At 39.1% G+C, this 24767-nt stretch overlaps 1 protein-coding gene across 24 annotated transcripts in view; it reads right to left on the bottom strand.

Moving 5' to 3' along the window:
• ANK3 (ankyrin 3) overlaps nucleotides 1-24767 on the bottom strand; it is a 359991-nt gene that overhangs the window by 181876 nt on the left and 153348 nt on the right. For 6 of the 24 annotated variants that reach the window (XM_071811683.1, XM_065842857.2, XM_065842859.2 and 3 more), the window contains exon 1: nucleotides 20466-20854. The exons of 2 other annotated variants lie outside the window; for them this stretch is intronic. In XM_071811683.1, coding sequence (XP_071667784.1) covers nucleotides 20466-20579 — 114 coding nt within the window. In that variant the 5' untranslated portion in view covers nucleotides 20580-20854. Of the gene's footprint in view, nucleotides 1-20465; nucleotides 20858-24767 lie in introns of those variants that run through there. 16 more of the 24 variants (XM_071811690.1, XM_071811691.1, XM_071811694.1 and 13 more) reach the window with 8 other exon arrangements.

The raw sequence follows: 24767 nt of genomic DNA, 5'->3' as shown, positions 1-24767 counted from the left end.
CAGCAGAGCATTTTCTGTCACTTGGCAAGTCATTCCTAGAGGACTTGTTCAACATATGGCCAAATGTTACATTGAAAGCAAACCAACATATGTTCAGCATGACAGAGGAAAGTAGAAAGGTTTGGTAAAAGTCAATCTCTTGTACTATAGCATTCACATTGGTTTCCACGAAGTATCAAGTCAAAAGATCCTGCATTACTGTCCTCAGCCCTATTGCATTGGTCTGTAACACCAGAGCAGTTACACCTACAGAGTTTGCATCTGTCTCGGGAGCTCAAACCTCCCGGTCAGGGAGCACTCACCATAGTCAGTCACACATGTATTGCACCTGCCTTTTCTTCCTCCTCGGCATATCATTTGTGCCTTAGCAAATACTTCTAACCTTACTGATGCCGTGACTTCATGTGTAGCAAAAGCATTCCATTGTGAAAGCTTCATCGACCAGCTTTTTTCAGTTTCTTCTTAAGAGAAAATTTAAAAAATGTAATGTTAAGGCTCAGAGATTTAACAGCAACATACTTTTCAGGGTCAGAATTTCAAAACTCACACTGTTTTGCTTTTTCACACTTTTGGGACCAAAATTACAATTAAGTTTGTGGAAACAAAGGTAACTGAGCTTTGAAGTTCTGACACCTGCATAATCCACCACAGCACAGAAACAAGAGAACAGGAGTGAACCCTAAAGCTAAATAGTCATCACTGCCAAACCATAAAGTTCTGGGAATTGGACTCCGCAATGTTTTCCTTCTGCTTCCATAAAATCACAGGAAAAGATAAGCCAGGTGACGGGTTGGGAACAAATGGAGGTTTTGGAGCTGGATGTTTCCTACCGCCACTGGTAGCAATTTGAGTTTCTGATGGCAATGGGGAGAAATCAGAGCCTGAATTGAGCCTACAGACGTTTCACTCATGCTTCTAATCAAACTAAAGCCACACTGATCATTCAAAGACACAGGTACAACACGAGAAAAAGCTGGTTCTTTCTTCCACGATTTTGTATGTTACCATCAGTAAAACAACTGAGTGAATGCCAGGCACCATTTTGTCCTGGTAGTGAGTGAAGTTATTGAGAAATGTTGCAGAGATGGCAACTTAGTAACAAAAGACCCACAACACCTGTAAGCTAAACAAAGACACTGATGGCGTGTTTTGAAAACATATTCTTTTTAGTTTACATTTTTACATCTGAAACTACAAATTGCTACTGAACAATCTGCAAAGCAGCTAAGAGGCTGAAAGATGGTTCTGCTTCTATTCAACAGAAAGAACCATGCCATGAAAATGCTGAGGGTGTATTTTAATCTTAAAGCAAAACAAACAAACACACACCACAAAAAACAAAACAAAGGGTGCTCATGCACTCTTTTTTGCCCCAACACACGCTTCTGATTCCCACAGGGCCAGCACTGCCAGGTCCCCAAACCACTGGTGTCCTCCTAAAGACAAGCTGAACATCTACAAAATGAACACAGAAATACTGGGGGTCATGAAATGCAGAAAAAAGAGGAGTTAAGCCCTGCAGCTTTCAGTGACAAGTGGCTCAGGGAGTCCTTCTAGTCCAAGAAACACCAGGACACGTTCCAAGATCGCACTGAGGCTACAACTAGGTCTCACAATTATTTTCATCCATCTTGATGCCCTGTTGCTTCTCCAGGGTCATCAACATGATGTAGTTCACAGTATGGTTACAGGTATTCTCTGAAAGCCAGAAGAAGGATGAGCCACTTTGTTGTAAATGAATCTATAGTCTCATTTTTCAGCACACAGTATTCAGTTCCTCAATAATCAATGCCACAAGTTATTAAGCAATTGTATTGCTGGCTGAGGAACTAATGTTGTACAGTTCCTTCAGCTATATTGATCAACAGTTTCTTGGTCTGGTCTCCAGACACCCACTCTCTACATAGAAGGGCTTCTTGCAAAAAGCAAAATATATCAAGTCACAATTTTTATTAATTTTATCCTGCAAAAGAATATGATATGCCCTCTGCAAGAATTTTACTTCAATTATTGACCATGCTGTCTATCCCTTAGAATTAAAAATTTGCATCTGAAGGAAGATGCTCCTTCAGTTGATTCAGGAGATCTAGTTCAGTTGTAGAACTTTGCATTTTACTTTGGCTGTTAGAAGTCAAAGAGCATATTTTTGACTTCATGCAGAACTGAATCAAGGACAGTCACATCAGCTTTGAACTGTCTAGTGTGTCCAGGGTGAACAATGAAAATCCCTGAAGAGAGACTTGTTCAGATCCTGGAAGCAGAACACGTGCATTAGGACAGCAGTGTCCTAATCACGACATAGGGCTATGGGAAAGCTGCTATCAGCAGCTTGTAAGGAGCAATGGTCCCATAAAACTACATTGTTTGTGGAGGTGCTTTGTAAAGAGCCAGAAAAAGGGTCTCTGCCTAGTGATCAGTGTGTAACAGAAATTTCTAAAGGAGGACTCTTCCCCTGTGAAGATTTCCATTTTAATCCCGTTAAAACAGCAACTCATAATTCCCTGTAGAGTTGGACCCTTGTCTTTTCTCGTACAGACTCCAGCCACCAACTAAAACAAGCCTTACCTTCTTGAACATTAAACTTTCAAATCTTACTGCTTTCAAACTCCCCAATACAGTGAGAAAGAAAAACAAAACCCTCGCTCTCATCCCAAAGACAGCAAACCCTTTCTAATAGCAAGTTGTCACATCTACAACCACTGCAAGAAACTGTAGCTGTGCTCAAGCCAGGGCAGCCAGCAGAGCCAAACAGCTCTAAAGCTAAACAGGCAGGAGAGGATACTCCAGACCCAGGGACCTGCTCTTCTCCTTGGAGCTCAGTCCCTGTAAAGCTGAAGGCACAAAGGAGAACAAAGCCTGCCACCTACTACATGTATACTCTTGCACTCCCCTGCACCTTCACCCAAAACCTGTTTTCTCCTTTCTGCTTTAACACAGTGAAAAAAACACAGATAGCTCTCTGCAGTGGGAGCACCATGACCTCCAGCCAGGTTCCTGAGGTCTTCCCTTCATGACATCCAGCTGGGGACTGTGCTCTGGGACCTTCACACAGGAACACGGTCATCCACGGGTACTCAGGCTATCAGTATTATGGCACAGATAATGGAATAAACCATGGTTTCAAACAGAACATACTAAAAGCAAAACACACTTGATAATATAATAAGCACTACCAGAACATCTGTGGATTTATCGGTTAACTTTTTATTTATTTCCATTTGTATCTGGACATTACTCAAAGTAGGTAGTAATGCAAGAAAAGAACACACAAGAATCATATAATGAGTCTATACACTAAATTATTATACCAACATTTAACATCACAAACGTGAATAACCTCAGAATTCTGAGGATTTCACCAAAAACCCTGCAAGTCAGTTTTTCATTGTTTAACAGTTAGCGTGCATACTCCCTACCAATGTATAAAACACTATGGGCAGAGAACACCTGATAAGCATGCTAGGAATATCAAAAGCACCACTTGAACATTTCTTTGTGTAACTCAGACAAACCCTTTCTCCACTTACAGTATTGTATCTGATTGAGTTGCTCCTACTTCAGGAACAACTTTTTATGATTTCAAAACAAATTATGCAGACATAACAGTCTCTGACTAAAAAGCTCTTCTATGAGCTACTGCTTGAGCATCTCTCAAATGCACCTATTTTGAGAAGCACAAATAAACAAAGTACACATGTAAAACTCCACCTCTCCTTATGCAACAGAAGTTTTACATGCTTTTTTTCTACAAATGAAATTTTCTAGTTTCAAATGCGTTGCCCTTGAGGGCATCAAGTAATGTGATGAAATAATGAAAGGTTTCTGACGCTACAATGAAGGTCAGTATATAGTGGATCATTTCTTTTGTCTCACTTTTCAGGATGATCAGAGCACTGAGGCAATAAGAGGGAAGCTTGTGCTTTTATGTGATGCAAAATCATCCAGCTGTATGTCCAGTCATTGCCTGGTGCTGCACTGCAGCTTCTGAAACAAATCCTCGCCTGTCCCCAATGACATCAGGAGAGCTCAAGGCCTGCTTCTATTTTTAAATGATGGATACATTTTTCCCTTTAAGGTTGAAAATATTCTTGACCATAGTATCTGATGTTATTGTTTTGAAAGAATCACCATAATTTATAATGGTATTCATTTATTAAACTCATACTTGCAGAAGTTAAATAAAGTAATAAGAAAAATGTGTAAATAGTATGCATGGAGCCCACTGCGAATGCAGATGGAATTTCTATGGTTCACCTGACGCTTGTCTGATTTAATGAAGACAGTAAATTGCACAGCACAGTAACTGCATTCCACGCTGCATACACCACGCTGCAGCGGCAGCTACAGGGGACAGATATTCTCTTTCTTCCAGCTTCACAGTATTCTCTCTGATTTAATCACCACATTGGATACTGGAGAACAGGCTCAAAAATATGGGAGAAAGTCTGTAACTGAAGCATATGAGCTAAACAAATAAGAGGAGAGTTACCAGGAAAAATACTTATTTTGCTCACCCCTACCCTCCCCACACACAGAAGTTGAAGAATTGTGAGTTCTTTGTCTGGTTGCCATGAAAACTACGAGATGTAGCCTTGCCTCAGAGGAAATGATGTTATGCTCACACAATGAATAAGAAATGAAGACTGCATGGTCCTACCTCAGCAACACAAAGCTGAGTCAAAAGAGAGTCTTTCTAAAACCCAGGCATGTGTGGATTCTAATCAGCTCTGTTTATAACGTATGATCATAGTTAATTGTTCATTAATTCCACTATGTCATTTGTTCAGAGATTATACCCTCCACATAATGAATGTTTTGGGGTACTCTCCAGCAGAGGAAATTAAAATAGATAATAGCTGTGATTTTAAATACTCTTCTTAGCAATCTTAGGTTTGAATCCATTGACCCAAACTAGTTTTTAAAAGGTTTCAAAACATAAAAAAATTGTCTATGCTTTTGAAAAGGGAAACGCACACATGTAACTCAACATGCCTACAGAACCGATGCATTTCTCTCCAGCACTGGGCCTCACCCTGACAGCCCCATGGGAGATGGGAAAGGGGACATCCTCGAACTTCCTGGTGCATCATTCATCCCCAGTTCAGCAGGCAGCCCAGGTTTTGTTACTTGCAATCAATATTAATACCACTGCAAACACTAAATAGAGCAGTCACTAAAAGAGCACACAGCATGAAATGCCTGTATTAACCATAACAGAGATGTTCATGTTTCACTCCTGGATTTAGGAAAACACTTTAGCAAATTAACTTACTCCACTTTACAGGATGAGATACACTTGTGCAATGTCACAAAGAATGTGCTTATATGAATAACACCAATACTTAACTATTTTACTGCTTATTTGAGACTCCAGAATCACGGATGTGTCAAGAATGATAGTACATGCTTAACTGCCAGCACCATGGGCTTGTATTTCGTTTCACTTGCAGTCTTAGCATAAGGTGATCCTTAATAGTTTTCACAAGACTGAAGTCGCTATAGGGTCATGATGTATTTGGAGGGCTGTGACAAAGAAAGCACTGTTACTGAGTGAAGCAGCTCCCTTTGCTCACAGCAACAACAACAACGACAAAAAGGAGAAAAAGCACCAAATTATGCAAAAATTATTTTAGGATCCCTTGCTGAATAAAAATGGCACATTGTAATAAGAATTTCCAGCTTTCCAAAACACTCGCAAACAATTTCAAAACAAAACAGAAAAATAAAGTAAAATCCTTTGGTTCAACATGTCAAAATAAAGCTTTCAAGTGACTAATTTTTTTCATTTTCAAAATTTATGAGTTGTTTGGTTTTGTTTTGTTTTTTTCATTTGGGTTTTTGGTTTTGTTTTTTCCTGTTATTGACTTAAATACTTTGTTAAGCTTACACCAAATTTGTGCATTTTTCAAATTAAGAAATGCTTATCTGAAAAAATCAGCCTGAATTAGTTGCTAGGCTTTGGCCAGTGTGTTCCAAATTTACATTTGCTTGTAGCATACAAATAACCACCCAACAGAGAATTTATATACTTACATATTACATATTGGATTAATAGCTCTCTAACACCCGACATATAATGAGTTAATTAGCTGCTTAAAAAGCGTGATTAAATCAATAATATGAGTGCAATTAGCAGCTGTGACTTAGTGCTAGGTGGCCTTCCTTGCCTTTTTAATGGACTCATTTTCAAGGTTTTCTCACTGTCAGTGTTTGACCATTGTTTACTCATGTACAAATATTGATAACACAGGTTTTTAAAAAAGCACCTATGAAGAAAACAATGTCTTTGAAATGACAAATTTTGGTACTAGTCAGAATCCCCCATATTTCAATCTGCTATGCAGGGTAAATTATGTCATCTGCAGATGATGGCATCTCGCAGTGCTCACATCCATCCTTGTGTGCATAGAGCTGGGATAACTGACAGCTTTTCAGGATGGACCTTGTCTTCTACAAACTCACCGCCTTCTGATGCACTAAGCACTGTGGCCCCCATTCAACATAAAACTTAAGACTTGGTCCAGCTTTAAGCACACAGTGCTCCCTCTATATGCAACTGAATTACAAATTCACGCTCAAACTTAAGTGCACACTTAAGTACTGGATTAGTGCTGGATTAGTGCCAGAATATTTAGCATTTTTGACTAACCAGACCCATAACAACCAAAGCAAAGATATCACGCCGTCTGCTTAGTCATTTGTGAGCTCTGAGAAACAGTGGTGCACCTCCTTATTGTCTGTTTTTCCGGCTGAATGCAGAAACAAAAATGAAAGAAAGATCACAAAACCAGAAGCTGCTCAAAGTTTTCCTTTCTTGTCAGATCAACGTATAAAGCTGATCAGCCTATCTAGTTGTAAAATATTTTGCTTTCTGAAAACTGAAATCTGTGGCTGGTACATAGCATCATTTTTCCCTATGCATTTGCATCACAATAGCTAATACATTATTTGCAGCTAGAGATTTTTAAAATCAGAGCAAAGAGAATCTTTCCTTGATCTAATACAAAGAAACTTAGTTCTCTAGAGGGAGAGATTTATTTAACTCTCTCTTTTTGATGAGATAGGTGAGTTTCCCTCATTTTGCAGGCTGTGCTACAAGTGGTTTGACTTCTTCCCAAGTGCACTCCCATTGCATTTGGCAGCATCATTCAGAAAAGGCAACAATGTCACAGCTCATGAGTCCAATGGTTTTAAGTCATTCCAAGAGCAATGTAACTAGACTTAAAAGATACGCAACATCTTTCAAAGTGAAATCTTGATGTTCGTAATGCATCATAATGGAAGGAAAATATTCTCTAAAATACCAGCAGTATGTATACGATGCACACCTGAAGGGCCAGCTTTCCTCCGCTGACTTCAGTGAACTGTTACTATGCAGTGCCAGGACAGCCATCAGCAGTCTCCCACAAAATATAACCACCCTTCTCTTATTACAGAAGGAAGTCTGAAATCCAGTATTATCGCTGCTCTGCTATTAAATATTCTGGTTCTGCCATTGGCAAAAGTGTGTGTTGACATTCTAAGGCTGGTTAATACACTTCAAGTTACCTCTGACCTTGTCCTCTCTTGCCACCACTCTTCCTCTAAGCAGCCACTAATTTGTCTTCATCAAACAGCAGGATGTATTCAAAACAAGGTTGCTGTATGTTAAACCTAAATGATACTGCAGAAAATCCTCCCTAAAGCTATGCAGTTCTAATCTGTGACTGCCAAATACAAGAAGTATAGACATTCACGTTTATTGAATCACAGTAACCAGCTACCCGTGAAATAAAACTGATGCCAGGCAACTCTCATGTTAATAACACTTCATACCTTCAATTTATATTTGCATGAACAAAACTATCCAAGAGGCAAAGGACTGAATATTTACCTGAACAATAAATACATAAGAGAATTTATATTAACAAAATCAACTGCCACTAATTAACATGCATGTTTCTAGGGAAAAAAAAAAAACAACCAATAATAATTAAAACAGACAAAACTGAATCAACAGGAAGACTCAATGAGTTATAAAGTTGCAGTCAGAAGCCTCCAAAAGCTCTGGCAGGGCTTTTGCTGGCCAGCTTTGCAAGATCTCCCCCTGCTCTCCTCTAGTTTTATTTTTTTCTCTTCATATATTTCCTCCATGTTTCATTAAGATAATGTTTAGTTTGAACATTGATATATTCTGTGGCTTTATTTTCCTCTGGAGATATTTATTACCTTTGCTCCTTTTTCAGGCAACTCTTTCAGACAACTCTTTTCTAGGAAACAGGCAGGCACAGAGCATGTCTTGCAAAAACTAGGACAGAGATGCTGACTTGTCAAGAAAATGTGAGAAAATTTTATTGCAAATGAAACACACAGAAAGACATGAAGCTGAATTTTGCATTCACCCTTCTTTAAAAATTAAACCAATATAATTTGTTTAGCAGAACGCTATTTCAGGGAACAATTTATATTTTGTAGGTGTAAATGAATTGCTCAACTTCATACCAGATATATCTTAAAACTGACAAGCCCTGATTAATTTGTGGTTCTCTCTTTCTCTGTGGAACTTGACCAAGCACTCTGCTACATATCCACAGCATAAAATCATGCAACCAGGTAATGGATAAGGAGATCTCATCTTTTCAAGGACTTAATCAGATGCAATCTCTTGGATGTCCTCCAACCAATTAAATTCTTCACCCTGCTATATAAAGCTAGAGGGTTTTTATGTTTTTGCCTATTTCGATGCCTGAATTTCTCCCCCAACAGGGCAGCATCCCTGTCAGGGGAGGAGGAGTTCCCAAGGACGACTGCAGTCCCACAGCAGCAGTGCAATCAGAGAGCAGCAGCCCCGCAGGCAGCCCGGGATTTGCTCGCTTGCGGTACGGCTGATGCTGGCAGGGAGGAGAGCCAGCCCCTCAGCCATCTTATCAGCCGTACATCACCTTCACTGCTCACAGAGCATATCTGCACCACACTGAAACAAACCACAGGCCACCCTGAACTCAACAGGGTTTGGAGCCCCATCCCCAGCAGAGACTGAATTTTTGATGGCTTTGTCCTAATTCTGCTCCCTCCCCTCCCAGGATTTACCTAGCGACTCAGGCTGGGAAAAGCATTGTGGGTTAATAAGGAGCTCCTCAGAATGAGGAGTTCATCTCCCAGCAGCTAGTTACAGCCAAAATAAAGCCCAGCTTCTGGGTCAGCCACCCAAATCACTCCTCCCGTATCTTCCCTTTCATCACTGCTCACATTTAAACATCAAGGCCCTTTCTAATGCTTGCATTCCTTTTTTTTCTGATCTTGTTTCAAACCCATTTGTTTTAAAAGTGCACCAGCTTTGTTTGCTCATTTGCATTTGGTAGTAAACAAGGAGAAAGGGGAAGCTTTGCTCTTGGGGACAAAGGGTTCCTATTTTGAACAGCTTCCCTGCAGATCTTGTTTGGTCACAGCATCTCTTGGCTTTCCAACCCAGGGCAGATTGTGCATGTGGCCTTTCAAGCTGAATTTATTGCATATGTTCAGTGGTTCTTCTAATTGGACCTGTGACTTGACCATGATTCAGTGAGTTTAGCTTCAAGGATAACAGGCACGTAGGTCAACAAGATGATACATACAATGTTATAAAATACACTACATTTAGCCATTTTACATTAAATTCATGCACTTCTAAAACCATGATTTTGACAATTTTCCTGTATATTGGCTGGGCTAAACAGAAAGGATTTTGAAAGAGCTTTACAGAATTTTTGTGAGCAACACACATTTCTATCTGCAATTTAATTAGTATGATAGGTCATCATAAAACAGCCTTTCATTAATAGCTTGGTATACTATATAAAATAAAATGAATCTAAATAACAATAAATTGGATATTTATACTGAATATCAAGGGTCATAATTAGAATTGTTACCGTGAATACTTCCTCTCCACCAAAAGCTTTTTTAAAAGCAGAGACTTCTTTAAAAAAAATTTCCTCCAAAATTATGGCAAGACTCCAGCAAAACGTTCTCAAGAGCTGTGGACACAGGCAGTGGGTCACACACTAGGGCAGCACTGAGCAGCTCCAAAGTCATTAAAAAAAGCTTTAAATCTGGCATGGGCCTTATTTTGTAGCCAAGGTCCTTACACAAGGCATGCAACCCATATTCTGTATGAAGAACAGAAAAACAGCCAGTACTTGTCATTTGAAAAGAGATCCTTAAAATTCAGAAGAAGAAAATATGGAGATACTTTTACAGAGAGGGAAACCAGAGATTAAATAAATTGCTTAAGATCAAATTGGAAGAGTCAATGGGAGAACCCCCTACATCCTGTGTTTGTTGCTTGGATGACTTGGAAGTTTACTTACTTTTATCTTTTATGTGGGTAGTGTGTGCTGAGTGTGCAAAACATCTATTAAGCCTTCTTTAAGCATAACCAGACATTCTGTTATTACAAAAAAAAAAGGTAGACAGGAAAATATCAGATAGGAACATCAAACAACATCCACTTTCCCATAACTGTTAAAAAGCATTTGCTGTTCCTCAGGCTGCCCTACTTAGAAACTTTGACTGTGCACCCACTGTCATGAGAGATGTTTTCCTCTCAACATCTTTTTAATCTTTTCAGACCGGTAGAAAAACAGCAGTCTTTAGTTATCAGAATTTTGATGTTTAACAGCTTCAAAGTGCTGGTGGTTTCAAGTTAAATCAAGTGGTAGGAAAAACTAGGACTGCAGTGCATTCACCAATTCTCCTTGAAGACGTTTTCTTTGCTTAGACAGTAAAAATGTAATAAAGGAAGCCCTTCCCACCCTCTTCTCAGCAATATTTGACTATGGGATGTTTTAACTTTTCACAGTCTTGTGTAGGAAAAAGGAAACTATCCAAAGCCTAATTCCAGAAAATACTGTCTGCTACTGCCTGGCCAAAAAAATGCCTGTTTAGAGAGAGGTTTCCTCAGCACTACAGGAAAATGCTGCATGTACTCTACCCATAGATCGAGGCTCTTTTTAAACTTGCTGCACCATGCTGTGCCTGATACAATGTCTCTCTCCTCTTGGGGGATATTTCCCCTCAAGCATGAAGAGCACTCCAGGCTTATTCGCCCGTGCTTCAAGGTCCAGTCAGCAGAATAATATCTGCATTAATTTCCTACAGTTTGGGCATGAAAACATTAGTCTCAGCACCAGAGGTGATTGCTAGATTCATACAAATCCCAAGGGGGCCGGAGAACAGGTTACAGATTCAGATCACCCAGACACTGATATTTCCTCACAGACCAATGGTAAATTCAGCTGATGAGATGGTTGCAAATACTAAACATTAGGCCAGTGATTAATGAATGGGAAATGATTGCAATTTCAGAAATACCATGGTAGGGTCCAGAAGGGGTGGTGATGTAGTTATGGGACAAAGAAAAAAGCTGTGTAGGAGAAAATAAAATTGTTCAACCTATGAAGGAGTCTCATCTAAAGCTATAAATGCCTTAATTTATAAGATACTCTGATTACAACCCTGGAAAAATTACTTGAAAGTTATACATAGCTAGCTACAGTCAGTGGCTCAGTTCCACTTTTCACTTCTGTTGGTAAAATTCCTCATAAACTCATGATGGGAAGTGGATATTGCACAGTTTTTCTAAAGGTTCTCAGAGAACACTGGAGGCCACCTCCAGATGTGTGCGTTTGGGAATAACACACAGGACACATCACTGGGAAAGGACAACTGCCCAGCTAGCTGTGACAATCTTAATTAACTGAAAGAAGTCAATGATGGAGTTATTTTATATCCTGACATTTAAAAGTAATTCCCCAGAAAATGAACTGATGTGCTGAACAAAAACTGGATTCCACAACTGTATTTTCTACCAATAACCAAACAGGGCATGTAAAAGTATGGCTTCTATCAGAGGATACAGGCAGGATAGCATCGCTGTGGTTTCTCATTTTAATATTGCCTTTAAGGAAAGTGCTAAAAAATATGCAAATCAGTGTGCTGTAGCTGAAAGGTAGATGTTAACAACTGCACTGACTTGTGAATTGTTCTGAGTTTGTGAACTCAGAACATGATGCAGAAACTGCTGGTGATGCTGTCATTTGAAGAATTTCAAAAGAAAAGTAGCAGAAGTTCGAAAAAGATCATTCAACTTTTTGATCTAATGACTTGTTCTTTTAAATTGTCTTTTCATAAAAAAAAAAAAAAGTATTTGTAATTCCTTCAGGAATCAGTGATAGAAATCAATCAGAATCACACTGTAAATTACATGTATGAAGAAACAAATTATTTATAAACACACACACAGGGAACATTTTTGAAAACACCATTAACAACTTTGTGGACAGCTTTTCCCTAGGGCCCCAGACTGGCCAGCAGCACTGGACTGAGCCTGGCTTTTCAGGAGCTGCTGCACAGGGGCAAAGGGAACACGTTTCCTCTGCAACCAAACCTCTTGCAGCACCATGTACCCTCTGCCAGTCTAAGTGCTCCCTAACACAGGTGGAGACTTGCTGTGGAAAGCAGGCACACTTTGGAGATACCTGAGCAAGGGCTACAGATAGACTAGTGGGGAGTCACAGACACATCCCTGACCACCACCTCCCCTCCTGCTTTTGCCCTGCACACATACAAACTCACATAGCATATGTGTTACCTATATGTTTTCTTGTACATATATCCTTGACTTGTAGGAGGTACAAGGTTTTTTGCACCCAGCCAGAACTCTTCAGCAATCAGAGCACAAAGATGCCATGCAAGTAGCTCTTTAAAGGGGCACCAGCTTGGTGCATCACAACATTAGTGGAGAAGAGTGTTTGTTACACCCCACAGTTACTCCTCTGAGTGAACTATGCAAGTACTTGAATTCAGATTAGCTACTATTTTCTTGTAGTCTATCAGAGTTTGAGGATTTGCATAATCATGGTGCTTACTTTTAAAATACATTTATGCAAAAACAACCACTCCAGCAGCCTCAGGAAATCCTTTAACGGCAACTCAGAATTCAGCAACTACTTGACTCCTCTTCTGACTTCCCTCCCAACTCTTATTCCAGCAGAGTCTGGCTACTTAATAACATAGTATTTGAAAAGGCAGAGGCCACAAGGTTAAGGATAGGGTTGCAGCTCAGAGCTGAGCTGACAGGATTTCACAAAAAAAGGATACACTTTGCGGCTTTCAAAAATACCTTCCATATTCTACAAAAGTACAAACAATTGACATACACTCATCCCCTCTATGCATATGTACTTAAAGGGATATTACAAATGAGTGTGGAATACATTAATATAGTTCAAGTTCATCTAGCGACCAGTGAATTTTCCTCGATACGCACCAAAGCTGTGACTTCAGAAATCTGCCCAGAATCTACAAAGAACTATTTTCTACAAGCCATCATAGACTTCTTCGCAGAAAGCAGGCAGTGATTTCCACTGACACTGGATCAGGTATCAAAGTGACACATGCACCCCTTCCTGCACAAGTGAAGGAAGTGACAGGATCACAGCGATTTTGGTATTGTACAAATTGCTAATTGCATAAATGACTAATTGCACAGGTGAAGCACCAGGCACTCCTGGGAGCCTGCCTGGCTCCTGCTAGAGATGGGGCCACCAGAGACACCAAGTTTAACACTACTGATGAATATTTTCATTGAGGCAACCTCCTCTCTAGGCACTGTGACATATATGTCACGTCACACCCATGAAATAATTGCAGACAGTGCATCTGTACACCTTGTCATGAGGGGGTAGTGGACACCTGTTAAGATACTGACCTTCACCTCCTCCTTGTGCTCATGAGCACTCAGTGTGTTCTGAGGCCTTGGATACTGCCACTTTTATCAATAAGTAACAGCTTCTATTAAGTCCCTTTAATTTCAGCTGGATAACTATGGAGTGGAATATATTTCATATAAACTAGGATACCAGAATTTGCACAATTAACGAGCCTAATAAACCCATACAAATGAACCCCTTCAATTATGTCCTTTTCTGTTTAATCATAAATGATTTTCAATGAAACATTAGGAAAATACTGAAATGAACAACACTCACACTGAGATTTGAAGTCGATAACCATGATGGCACAACATGTAATATATTAGACCCTTCAGCTGCATAGTAAGCTAAAATCCAAAACTTTGAATAACACCTAGCTGAAGAACTGATGAGTCAGGTAAAATACATCATTCAGGTCATTGAAACAAACCATAAAAAGTTTTCCAAAATAATGCTCAGATGAAGGTAACTATGCAGTACAATGGGTCTTGTATCTTTCTGCAACTACAAAGGCAAAATACAGTTTTAGTTCTGGTACATTATACAGAGGGGTGTACATAGCTTATGTACATCTCAGAGCACTAACAACCTCATCTGTGATCAATTCACATTCCTGAACAGTCACAACTTTTTAAATAATGGAGAACTTCAGCTTACTGGTTTTTTTGTTTTTGTTTTTTTTTTTTTTTGTTAATAAATACATCTCAGAGTGAATTTTCTTTTCAATTAGAAAAACAATCATATTTCAATCTAGTTCTCCTATCCACATTAGTCTTACTTAAATAAATACTAAAGAACCATTCTGTTGTATTTCCCTTTCAAGACATCACACAGGGATTTCAACTTTTGTAATAAGAAATAGAAACAAAAGCTGACCTCTTCTATGAGCATCAGTAACTGGCCACTGCACAGAGCACTGGCCAACACAAAGTGAGGGTCCACACCAATACCATGTTCAGGCAACAAACATAACAGAAAGATTTTTTTTAAATTTAGCTTTTTAAGTGTTACATGATCCCAAAGATCCATCATAGACACCAGAGCCTGACCTGCAGAATGTCCAAAGCTCTCAGCTGAAACTGCAGAGCTTGAGGATACTTGGTAATTACTAGGGTGTTGTTTTGTTTTGTTTTTTTAAATACAATTTACAACTCAGACTTTTTTCTTCTCTATTTCTTCTCTACCCACATCACATACACTAAGACCCTGGTTCTTAGCCCCCCGTTTCAGTCAAACTAAGTCTGATTGAGTCTACACTCAATTTTAGCAGGTGCTCAGCCAGTTTCACTCGCAAATATTTTGGCTTTCAGTAACAAACATTTAGTGAATAGCCAACGGGAATTGTATCCAAGTAGGTGCAATTTACTATAAAGCCATCAATTCAGGAAAGAGGTTGAAATTAGCAGTGCTTTGACCTTTGGTGCAGGGCTGAATATTCATAACCACATGAACAGATTTTTATTTCTTTATTTAAAACACTGTTCACCAAACAAACTTCGAACTGCCTTTTGCTTCTAAAGCATCCACTTTCTCTATAGGAGACATTCCGTACTACTCCCTCCCCTTCAGCTCTCCCCTCCACAAAAACCAAATAAAACCCAGCCTGGGTAGAAAAAACAGAAGGATAAAAGACTCCATTAATACCAACCAGCTAGCTGAAATAATATTGATTTACACTCAGTGAGAGTCCAGCTCTAAACCTAGTCACTGAACAATCTCCCTATAATGGTAAGGGTTGCCCATTGTTAGTCCTCCCTCTTCCTCATCTCCTCCCACCACAAGGCTGGTAACATTAAGCATAACACAGTTTGTAACCCAAACTGACATTTGCATAATAAGGAATGGCCATCTGTTGTGACAACACAATCCTGAGGCATCAGAAAGGTGAAGAGGACAAGGTAAATTTGGTAACCTGCCCAAATAAAAATGTAGAAGAATAACAGTGCAAAAGTTTTTTTCTGGTTTTATAATCAAGAACATAACACTGAGCAGTGCCCACTTCAAATGATGCTGTAGTGCTACCCACTCAACATAGTGCAATCTTTTCATTCCTATGGGGGTCATCTTCAAAGAAGGAATTGTTTTTCCGGCTGAACAGAAACACTCTTTCACCGCCAAACCCCATGCTAGTAAGAATTCCACACTGCTCGTATATATCACATCCACCAATGCCCCTAAATATCTATCAAAAATATGTTCTAATTATTTCATTAGATTTGCCTCTGACAGAGCTTCATGTTCAAAAATCAAGGATACAAGTGAAATTTTCCTTGCAACTAGGAAAGATTTGCTGACTTAAAACATTTTCCTTCAGGCCCTAAATCTACATGATCTTTTCATTTACCACAGGTCATGTCCTCAGATGTTAGACCAACATCTGCCTGGTTTGTACCTTAACACAAATGAGTTAAGGAACAATAATTTGTGCCCAAAATACTTGGATTCTACTACTGTCAAGTTCAACTGTTCAGAAACCATGACACAGATCTTCTAACCCTGAGATTTGTTCAAAAATCATAAAATTGATTTTTTTAAAAAATAGATGGGGATTTGTACTTGCTATCCGAGTTAAAAGCCTTTACGCTCACATTTCAAGCTTTGCCTGATAACAGGCAGACTTGTTTGCAAGTGAAAACTGCACCAATTTCAACCTAAATTGCTTTTAAAACCATAGACAATTAATTGCAGGAGCATGTGCCTGTCAAAAAGAAAACTATCCCTGTTTTCCTCAAACCTGCTTAATTATCACTGTGAAGTAAATTTAAGAAGCCACTTGCACTGAAGCTGGTCTGCACGCAACCTTTTGCTCAGGCTAATTGTGTGGGTGCAGACAGTGAATTTTTTCAGTTTCGTGAGACTTGTACTGAAACCTTGATGCGGCGGAGATCCATAAGACATTTTACAGCCTCAAGAGAGTTGAGGGGAAAAGAAAGAGTGGGAGTCTCTCAGCTAGAATATGATGATGTCCTCCTGGGGTCCCGCTGCCCCCGGAGATGTTTCCAGCTCTACTACCCAGGGCAGTCCAAGCTATGTCCCACAGGCCCTCAGAACCGGGAGAAGAGCTCAGGCCAGAAGATGCATAAGCTCCTCAAAACCACATGAACAGCTGCATACCTACAAGCTGATCATTCCTGACACATTTAAATTTATACCCATTAGGAAACTGAAGGGCAATTTTTCTAGCATACCTGAAAGTTAACTAAAAACTTCAAACACTGTGAGCCTTATGATGAAATTACTAGGATTTGCCACATTGGCATCCATTATTTTCCATGCTGCCCACAAGTTTGTAGCAGGAGAGGATATGACAGCAACAGCCCTTAACATCTCAGAGATGGCAGCAGCCGGGCTTTGCGTTATGCTCAAGCTATCCTGTGTTCCTAAAGAACACGCTAACTCCTGAGCACTACACGCAAATGGAAACCACTTCAGTCCTACTGAATATTGTATAAAACATAAATCATTGAGTATGTGCCAAGAGCTGCCCTTCTCTTCTACTATGTACTGAACAGAGAACATAAAAAAAAAAATTCAGAGATTTCACCTTTATTTTAGGAACAGCACTGACTAAGCAACTAATTTCTTCCCAAACATTATTACATGATAAAAAATGTCTAGGTTTCACAAACTAAGCAACGCATGACAGAGCCACACTATAAGGAATCAAGCAAGTCATCCTATCAATCACTTATTGGTAAGGCTGGCTTGGCTTGTTCTGTGATACCATTTAAAGCTCAGGTCTGCCCTTGGGTGTATTCAAGCTATCCGCATGTAGGACACTGCACAACCATCCAGAGGAAGGATGGTTTGAAGCTGTAATATAAACTTGAACAGACTGAACGGGAAAACAGTATAATGCAGACCCTTCACTGTACTCACTTCACTTACTGGCCCCATCCCTTTCTCTTGCATGAGTTAAATTATTTAAGCTCTGAACCTTCAGAAACGTCTTAAATTCAGGCAAACGAAAAGAGCATGCTGGGCCCATAGGACACAGAAGCACAGTGTCTCTATAGAGCTAAGTGAGGCCATTTGAAAATATCTCACCTTGAAATTGAATGGGATTGGATATAATACAGGAGTTTTGTGTATATTTTTATAAAGGTCATTCCTCTCCTGCAAATGTTGAAGCAAGCCTTCGCAGAAACCTTATTACACTGTTAATTGCTTAACCAGTCAAATGCAGTGAAATATTACCCTCAGAATGCAATCCTCAAGCTAAATAGGAACATAAATCAGCATGACTGTTGCTGGTATCATCAACTCCAGGACGCTGGGTGCTCTCGCCAGCCTTACTTTCTAACCATTGGCTGCCTTGGTCTCCTTACTGTATAAATCATCTAGAAACATTAGCACTCTCTGTTGTTCCAATGTGATTTGAAGACCCTAAAGGATATTTCCATATACCACTAAAGCAAAGCGTTAGTTTTGTGCAGTATCATGTGATCAACAACAAAAAAAACCCCCTCAATGCTGCTTGCTTGTGGGTGGTGCAGAGGAACAAGAAGTGACTCACAACTCATTGTGGAAAAATTGGGGGGAAAATGTTTTAAATAGTCAAGAAAGTACAAAATGGCAAGGCACAATTATTGGACTTCCTACGCCCTATGAACTGGGTGGCAAAACCATATCTTTGCTATGAGAAGACTGATTGCAAAGCATATGAATGTTAACTGAAGCAATTGCTGCTTTTTGCTCCATTCTCCTAGTACAGACAGTCTCTGCATGCTCAGAATCTGCAAAGTCCTAAGAAAACCCAGAAAGAAACTGGAATAAGGTACAAAATTCCAGTGTGACATGAAGGGGTTGGGGGAGGGGCCAAACCCAAATAAAAGCCTTTCATGGATCAAAAGCTCTAAATTTCATCTCATTCTTAAGGTACATAAATAGAACGTTGAAAAAAATCCACGCATTTGAGATTAACAGGCTGATATTTATCCATGTGCCACTCTGGTTGCTGTGAGATTTCCTTTCTACAGCAATAAGTTGTATAAACAATAAAGCATTTTTGTCCACAAAGCAATTGTCTCACCTCACTGAATTCAAGAGTCTCTCACTGTTACATCCCTTCTATATCGTTCTGATCACAAACTGTAAGAAAGCACCCTCACACAAAGACAGTATATGGGTATGGTTGCGCATGCTATTGTTAAACTTGAGCACATTAAGTACAACGTGGGCTTCCTGCATCACGAGTAGTTAGCTGAGAGACTATACATTTTAACTTACAAGCCATAGATAAATATAGCCAGCTCCTAAAATTCTTCACTCTTGTGGTCCTGTTCAGATGGGGTAAAAAAAAGCACCCTGATAGCTACATTACAGACCTGCACATAATCTAAACAGCAGACAAGGAAAATATTACTAATTCAGGCCAGTTTCAAAAGGCAGCACCTCAAAATTGGCCCCAAAGACAGAATCTGATGTTCACACTTTATATTGAAAGATGATTCCAAAGATCTGTTTGTATACATTTACACAGAAAAAAAAAAATACCTACAGTTAATATGCTGCAGTACATTCACTGCAGCCATCTAAACAGTCTCCTAATGTGCTCACTAGAACAGAAGGCAGTGGGTTTCTTAGTGCTTTTCATTATATATGGTACTGCCGTGGCAGAGCAAAAAAGAGAAAAGGGCAAGGAAATACTGACTCTCACCCAAGCAAAAGATGCACATATGTTAGAGGAAATGTACATGTCATTTAGGAAGCACATGCACCGCTTCTCTGAGCATATGAAGATTATCCAGTTCCCCCTTAGGGGGATTTCACAGACACAGAAATACTACATACCCAGGTTTCTGTTAAGACAACTGGCTTCTTGGTATGTTCTTGAAAAATGATAATAAAACACAGCCAAAAGCAAGCAATTATGGCAGGGCCTTATTTTCACAGAGCAGAGTACAAGGTGTCATTTCTAAGGACATAGCCACAGAGCTGCAAAGTGGCTGGCCTCCTTATCTGTCATTATGACACAAACCACAACTATTGTGCTTTATACCTTAGAGAGAAACAGTAAAGCTGGAATCACAGACAGACTCCTGGATTGAACAATGAGCAATGCAGTGCCTACTGAATTTTTTAGATCCTGGTGTGCTGGAGGGTTTTCTGCAGCTAAGAGGAATCTACAGCAGAGAAAACCCAGGCTCTGCGATCTCAGTCACCTATTTCCCTAACAAAAGAAAGTTGCTAATAACAGATTGTTACAGCTCAATTCTTTTAAACAGCTCACCCTTAGGGAAAAAGAGAAACGCTGAAACACCTGATTTCTGTAACATTATCCTAAAACCAGATATTGCAGAAGCCAAACATGTGACACAGTCCCAACACAAAGAAAAAAAAAATCTGCCTCCACACATCCCTTTCAAGTACACGTATGTAAGGCTAAAGTATGATGCTGTTAAACCTATGAGAAAGCTCAGCATTTAACCTCATACCACAGTTACAAACTATTTTCAACTCTCAGTCAGTTTGGTATCGCAGTAACACAAGTGATTTATCTGGGAAACGAATGCACACCTTCTGCATCAACGCTGCAATCAACTAATATCCAATTAAACATTCAATTGCTTTGCAAACCCCACAGCCACGGTTATCAATGCTGTTTTACAATGTTAAATTACTCCAACAGCTACCAAGTTACATGCAAGAACAAGCTTTTATACTTCAGTTGCAAGGTAAGAAAATTAAAACAAAAGAATCCCTGTCAGAATTTGGCACAGATCTAGATACCTTTTTCTTCCGATCCCGGGATCTTTTCCTGTGTTTTCTTTTTTTCTCAGTTTCTTCATCAGCATTAATTTCTAAATCCCTGGTTTTCTTTAACTGTGATGCTGCGTGAGCCATAATGCATTAAAAAATCCTTTACAACAACGCTGCCTTGTAAAAGGTGATTTCCTCGGGCACCTTTAACCAGCCCTTACAGCAAATGTTCCAGTGATTGGAAGGAAATCTGTGACCAGAGCCAGAAACACATTCAGGATGCAGAGATCTCACAGAAGCTTGCAGTCACTACAAAAATACAGAGTTGCAGATTTCTTCATATACCTTTCTGTACCTGAACCTCGATACAACAGTGCAGGCATCGTAGTGCATTTAACGTAATGAAAAAGACAGCTGGGACAGAGAAAGCTGTATTATGGCTGTATCCCCTGCCACCAGCTGGAAGTGTCTAAGTGACTCCAGTGAAGGGGGAATGCTGAAAAGGAGCGCTTTCTATTAAAAAAGATTCCAGAACAATAACACATGCTGTATTGTATTTTCTTCACTAGTTCTAAAGGATGTTTTTAAAACCTATTAAAAAAATGCAGTGTTAATCATGTACATATCTCAGCTAGATTTTTATGGTAAGTCATTTAACCTATAATGAAATGGAGCAGCTCCTACTTTAGGTTAACTGCTGATGGTGACAAAAAATAAAATAAAAATTTCTTTTTACCATGGAGACCCTGACTGCATTATGTAGAAAACAATGCATGCATTGCCATATCTTAACAGTGTGTCCTTTATACCCATTTTTCAATTCCAATATATTTTGTGAGCAAGGATTACAGAAAGCCCTGTTGTCTTTTTTTTTTTTTTAAAACATACTTATTACAACACATCATACAGAAAGAAAGATGCGATCATGCTAGTGTATGAAACAGGCATTTAATTCATGCGAGATTTCCTGGCACCGTTCCTCTACGTGGTCAGAAAGAAATCAGCATTATTTCCATGTAGTTGGAAGTGTACTTTCAGGCTTTTATGTCAAGGCTTGCTTCAATCATCTTACTATTTTTGCCACCTGAGTCCTCACCAACTGCAGCTTTTGAATATTCATTATGGGAGGTAAAATAGCAGCAGTACTAAGGCCTGCAGGAGGATCTTTTCCTAGTATGAACACAGAGCAAGCATCTAGTAAATACGGAACCATATTTTTTTTCTACACAAAAATGAACAATCAGCAGCTCTCCTCAAGACTGCTGTTTTTAACCTTTCCCAGTATTCCTAGTAGCGTGCTTTGCAGTAATGAACATTTGCATTTTAAGGCAGTCTGATTTCCTTCAGATAAGAACCAAAAGTCTCCACAAGAGAAACTGATGTTTTTACATGATACTAGTATTTCTTTCCAGAAGGAAAAAAAAACAGAATTTGCTGCAAAAATAAGGTTAAATTTAAACTGGAAGTGTGATTAGCCAAATAATCTTGAATCTTCAGAGTGTAGCATAACATTAAGAGAGGTCTCACAAGCTTGTAAGTTTTCTTCCCCTGAACTGGACAGATGTTTTCTGAATCCAGGTTGTTGAGGTCCAGTAAGTGACGTACACCAATTGCTTTAGTTTTCACATAACACGCCTAAAAGTAAAATAACCTTTTTAAATCTCTGAAATATAAACTACTTTGAACATACTGTATGTTGTCCAAAAGGCAGCACATAGTGGACTGTTTGTCTGCTGTTCACTGTCTAACAAAGTAGGTTTAGAGAGTTTTTTATTTTGGAATGACTTTTAAGAAATGCTCAAAGATGGAGACCACAGCTATGTGACCTCAGAGACCTTTCTTCCTGGTGCAGTAAAATCACAGGTTCCTGTCTGTATCCAAACTTCCCTGTACCTACACACCAACCATGCACCTCTCCCTCCTCCTCCTCTATATCTGAAAGACTTCTGCAGACTCAAATAATGCTGCCTTTGGAAAGCTGGGGAAAGAGGAATGTCGCGCTCAGGCAACGCCTGATTTTGAACCAGAAGTAGTAAATTCCCACTTCTCTATGTGCTATAGGAGCTTGAATAAACATATTTCTGTTTTTAAAGATGCAATGAGTATACCCAAAGGATGGCCAGAGCATGTTTTCAACTGTAAGGTGTCACTGCAAGCAAGTCAAAGGCTACATTCAGACACATATCTGGACTTTGGCCCAGCTCTTCATTGAAGCACAGGGTAGCAATATTGTACCACAGTAGCACTACTGGAGAGGAGAACTGGGCAAAGTCACTGATTTAAGACAGCTGGAGAAGTTATCTCAAGGAGGCTGGTGGAGAAACTATCAAGTTTCAGCAGGAAATGGAAGACTGCAATGTGTCTATTAAAAAAAAAAAATATATATATATATATATAAATATAAATATAAAAAGCACCCAATGCTTCACTTTCTAGCTCACAAGCTGCCTGCATAACCTTGGCAGTTATTCTCTCTGAAGCTCAGTTCTTCCTCTGTAAAAGAAAGTTAACATTAGTCCCCTGTCTGGTAGAACAGTTATTAGCAGGGAAGTGCTTAGGAAATACAGCAGGATCAAAACTAAAAATGGATACAACAAAATTCAATAGGGTTGGATCCCTCTTATTTCCAGCACATTTCCATCTCAATTTGGAAGACTCAAGAAACTTTGTCTTAGGAAACTAACTTCTATTCAAACCACAAATAAAGTGAATTCTGCTGTCATTCACTGCTTGCTAACTAATCCTGTGACATTCCATCATCCTTTTAACCATACTAGACTGTAATTTATGCCTAAATAACGTAACTGAATGGAAACACAAATAATGTATTATGGGGTGTTATGTGTTTAAAATACTTGAAGCATACTTTTAAAAATGTTGGCACAGAGAATAGTATGCACACATGTAATTTAAAAGCCCTAATGCCACTTTATGCTCAGGCTACATTCTGTGCAGGTAGAAAGCAAGTCAAGCTTCTATTAATAAGAATAATTCTAACAAATTAGGATAATAAGTGAACTTGCCCAATACCTTGGTATATGCATAAGTGCAAGGATTTTATCTCTCAGACAAGCCTGCTTCATCCCAGTACATATTCTGCTAATAAACAGTTGGACCAAACATGTAGATGTTTTTAGTATGTGGATTATAATGCCTGCAGAATGCAGAGTCTTAACTCCTGAACTAGATTTCAGAAAGAAAAAATTATCTTTTCAAGCTAGGATTTTGAGAAACTATGTCTTAGTGTCATCAAAACAAACAAACCCCACAAAAGCACACACAAACCAGATTCTTTATAGCTGGAGAAATACTAGGGAGACTTTGTGAAGCTTGCAGGCTGGAACAGTCTCGAACAGAAAAGAGGTTACAAAAAAGGTGTGAGTCAAAGATTCAGACCCCTGTGGAAATGACAGTGTATATGTACAACTTGTGCTTTTGAGGAAATGGAGAACTGGCATCATCCACTAGAAGGTGACTGGGCACACCCAGATGAAAGCTGGACCAAGTGTGCAGGTTTTCATGCCAGATATGTCATAACTCACTTCAAGGGAAATAGGTACTGGAAAACTTCATTAAATGCTGCTTTTCAGACTTCAGTAAAATAATTAAGCTATTTGATTTCACCCTTAATTACAAAGTTAATGAAATGCCAATGAGTGTTTCAGCACAATCCATAGGGTTCTGATAAAGTTACAGACAATGATAAACTGTATCTTACTCGAACAATGGGAAATTTACGCCTTCTGTTAGCACAAGGATAACGTCTACTTAGCTTCATCTACTCACAAATGGCTGGGAAGTGATTTTATCAACTTGAAAGTGAAGTGTGTCATTTGGTTTAGATTAAGCTGCTAGTTTTTAAACTAGATTCAAGAGAGACTGTAAAATTGCATTAGCACTCAACGTTGAAGCAGATCTTGAAAAATCCACAAGAAGTTACAAGAGGGGAAAAAGTGTTCACGATCTAGTTACTGGAGTTAATTTATTAATTAGCCATCAGCTAATGGAGCACAGAGAGTTAAGAAATCATGTAGCACAAGAAAAAAAAAAAAAAGATAATATAATAATGAAAATGTGAGTTTTCTAAAAATATACCAAAAATAGATCTATGAAAATCTAAGGTTTTTGGGGAAGATGGAACATCATAGAAACTTTCAATATTTACACTACTTAGATCAGTATGGGTCAAAAAAGGCTTATGATCACAGACAGTGCTAGAAGGTCACTATGATAAATCTAGTGGTGAACAAAGTATGTTTGCATTTTCCCAAAGAAGAAAAGAAGTGTTATGGGTAGAACAGCAAGAGCAGAGAGCAAAATACATGAAGAAAA

Source organism: Patagioenas fasciata, chromosome 8 (genome assembly GCF_037038585.1).
Source record: "Patagioenas fasciata isolate bPatFas1 chromosome 8, bPatFas1.hap1, whole genome shotgun sequence".
NCBI classification, from domain to species: Eukaryota; Metazoa; Chordata; class Aves; order Columbiformes; family Columbidae; genus Patagioenas; species Patagioenas fasciata.
The sequence above is the reverse complement of the archived record's forward strand: the minus strand, read 5'-3'. Positions and strand labels throughout refer to the sequence as shown.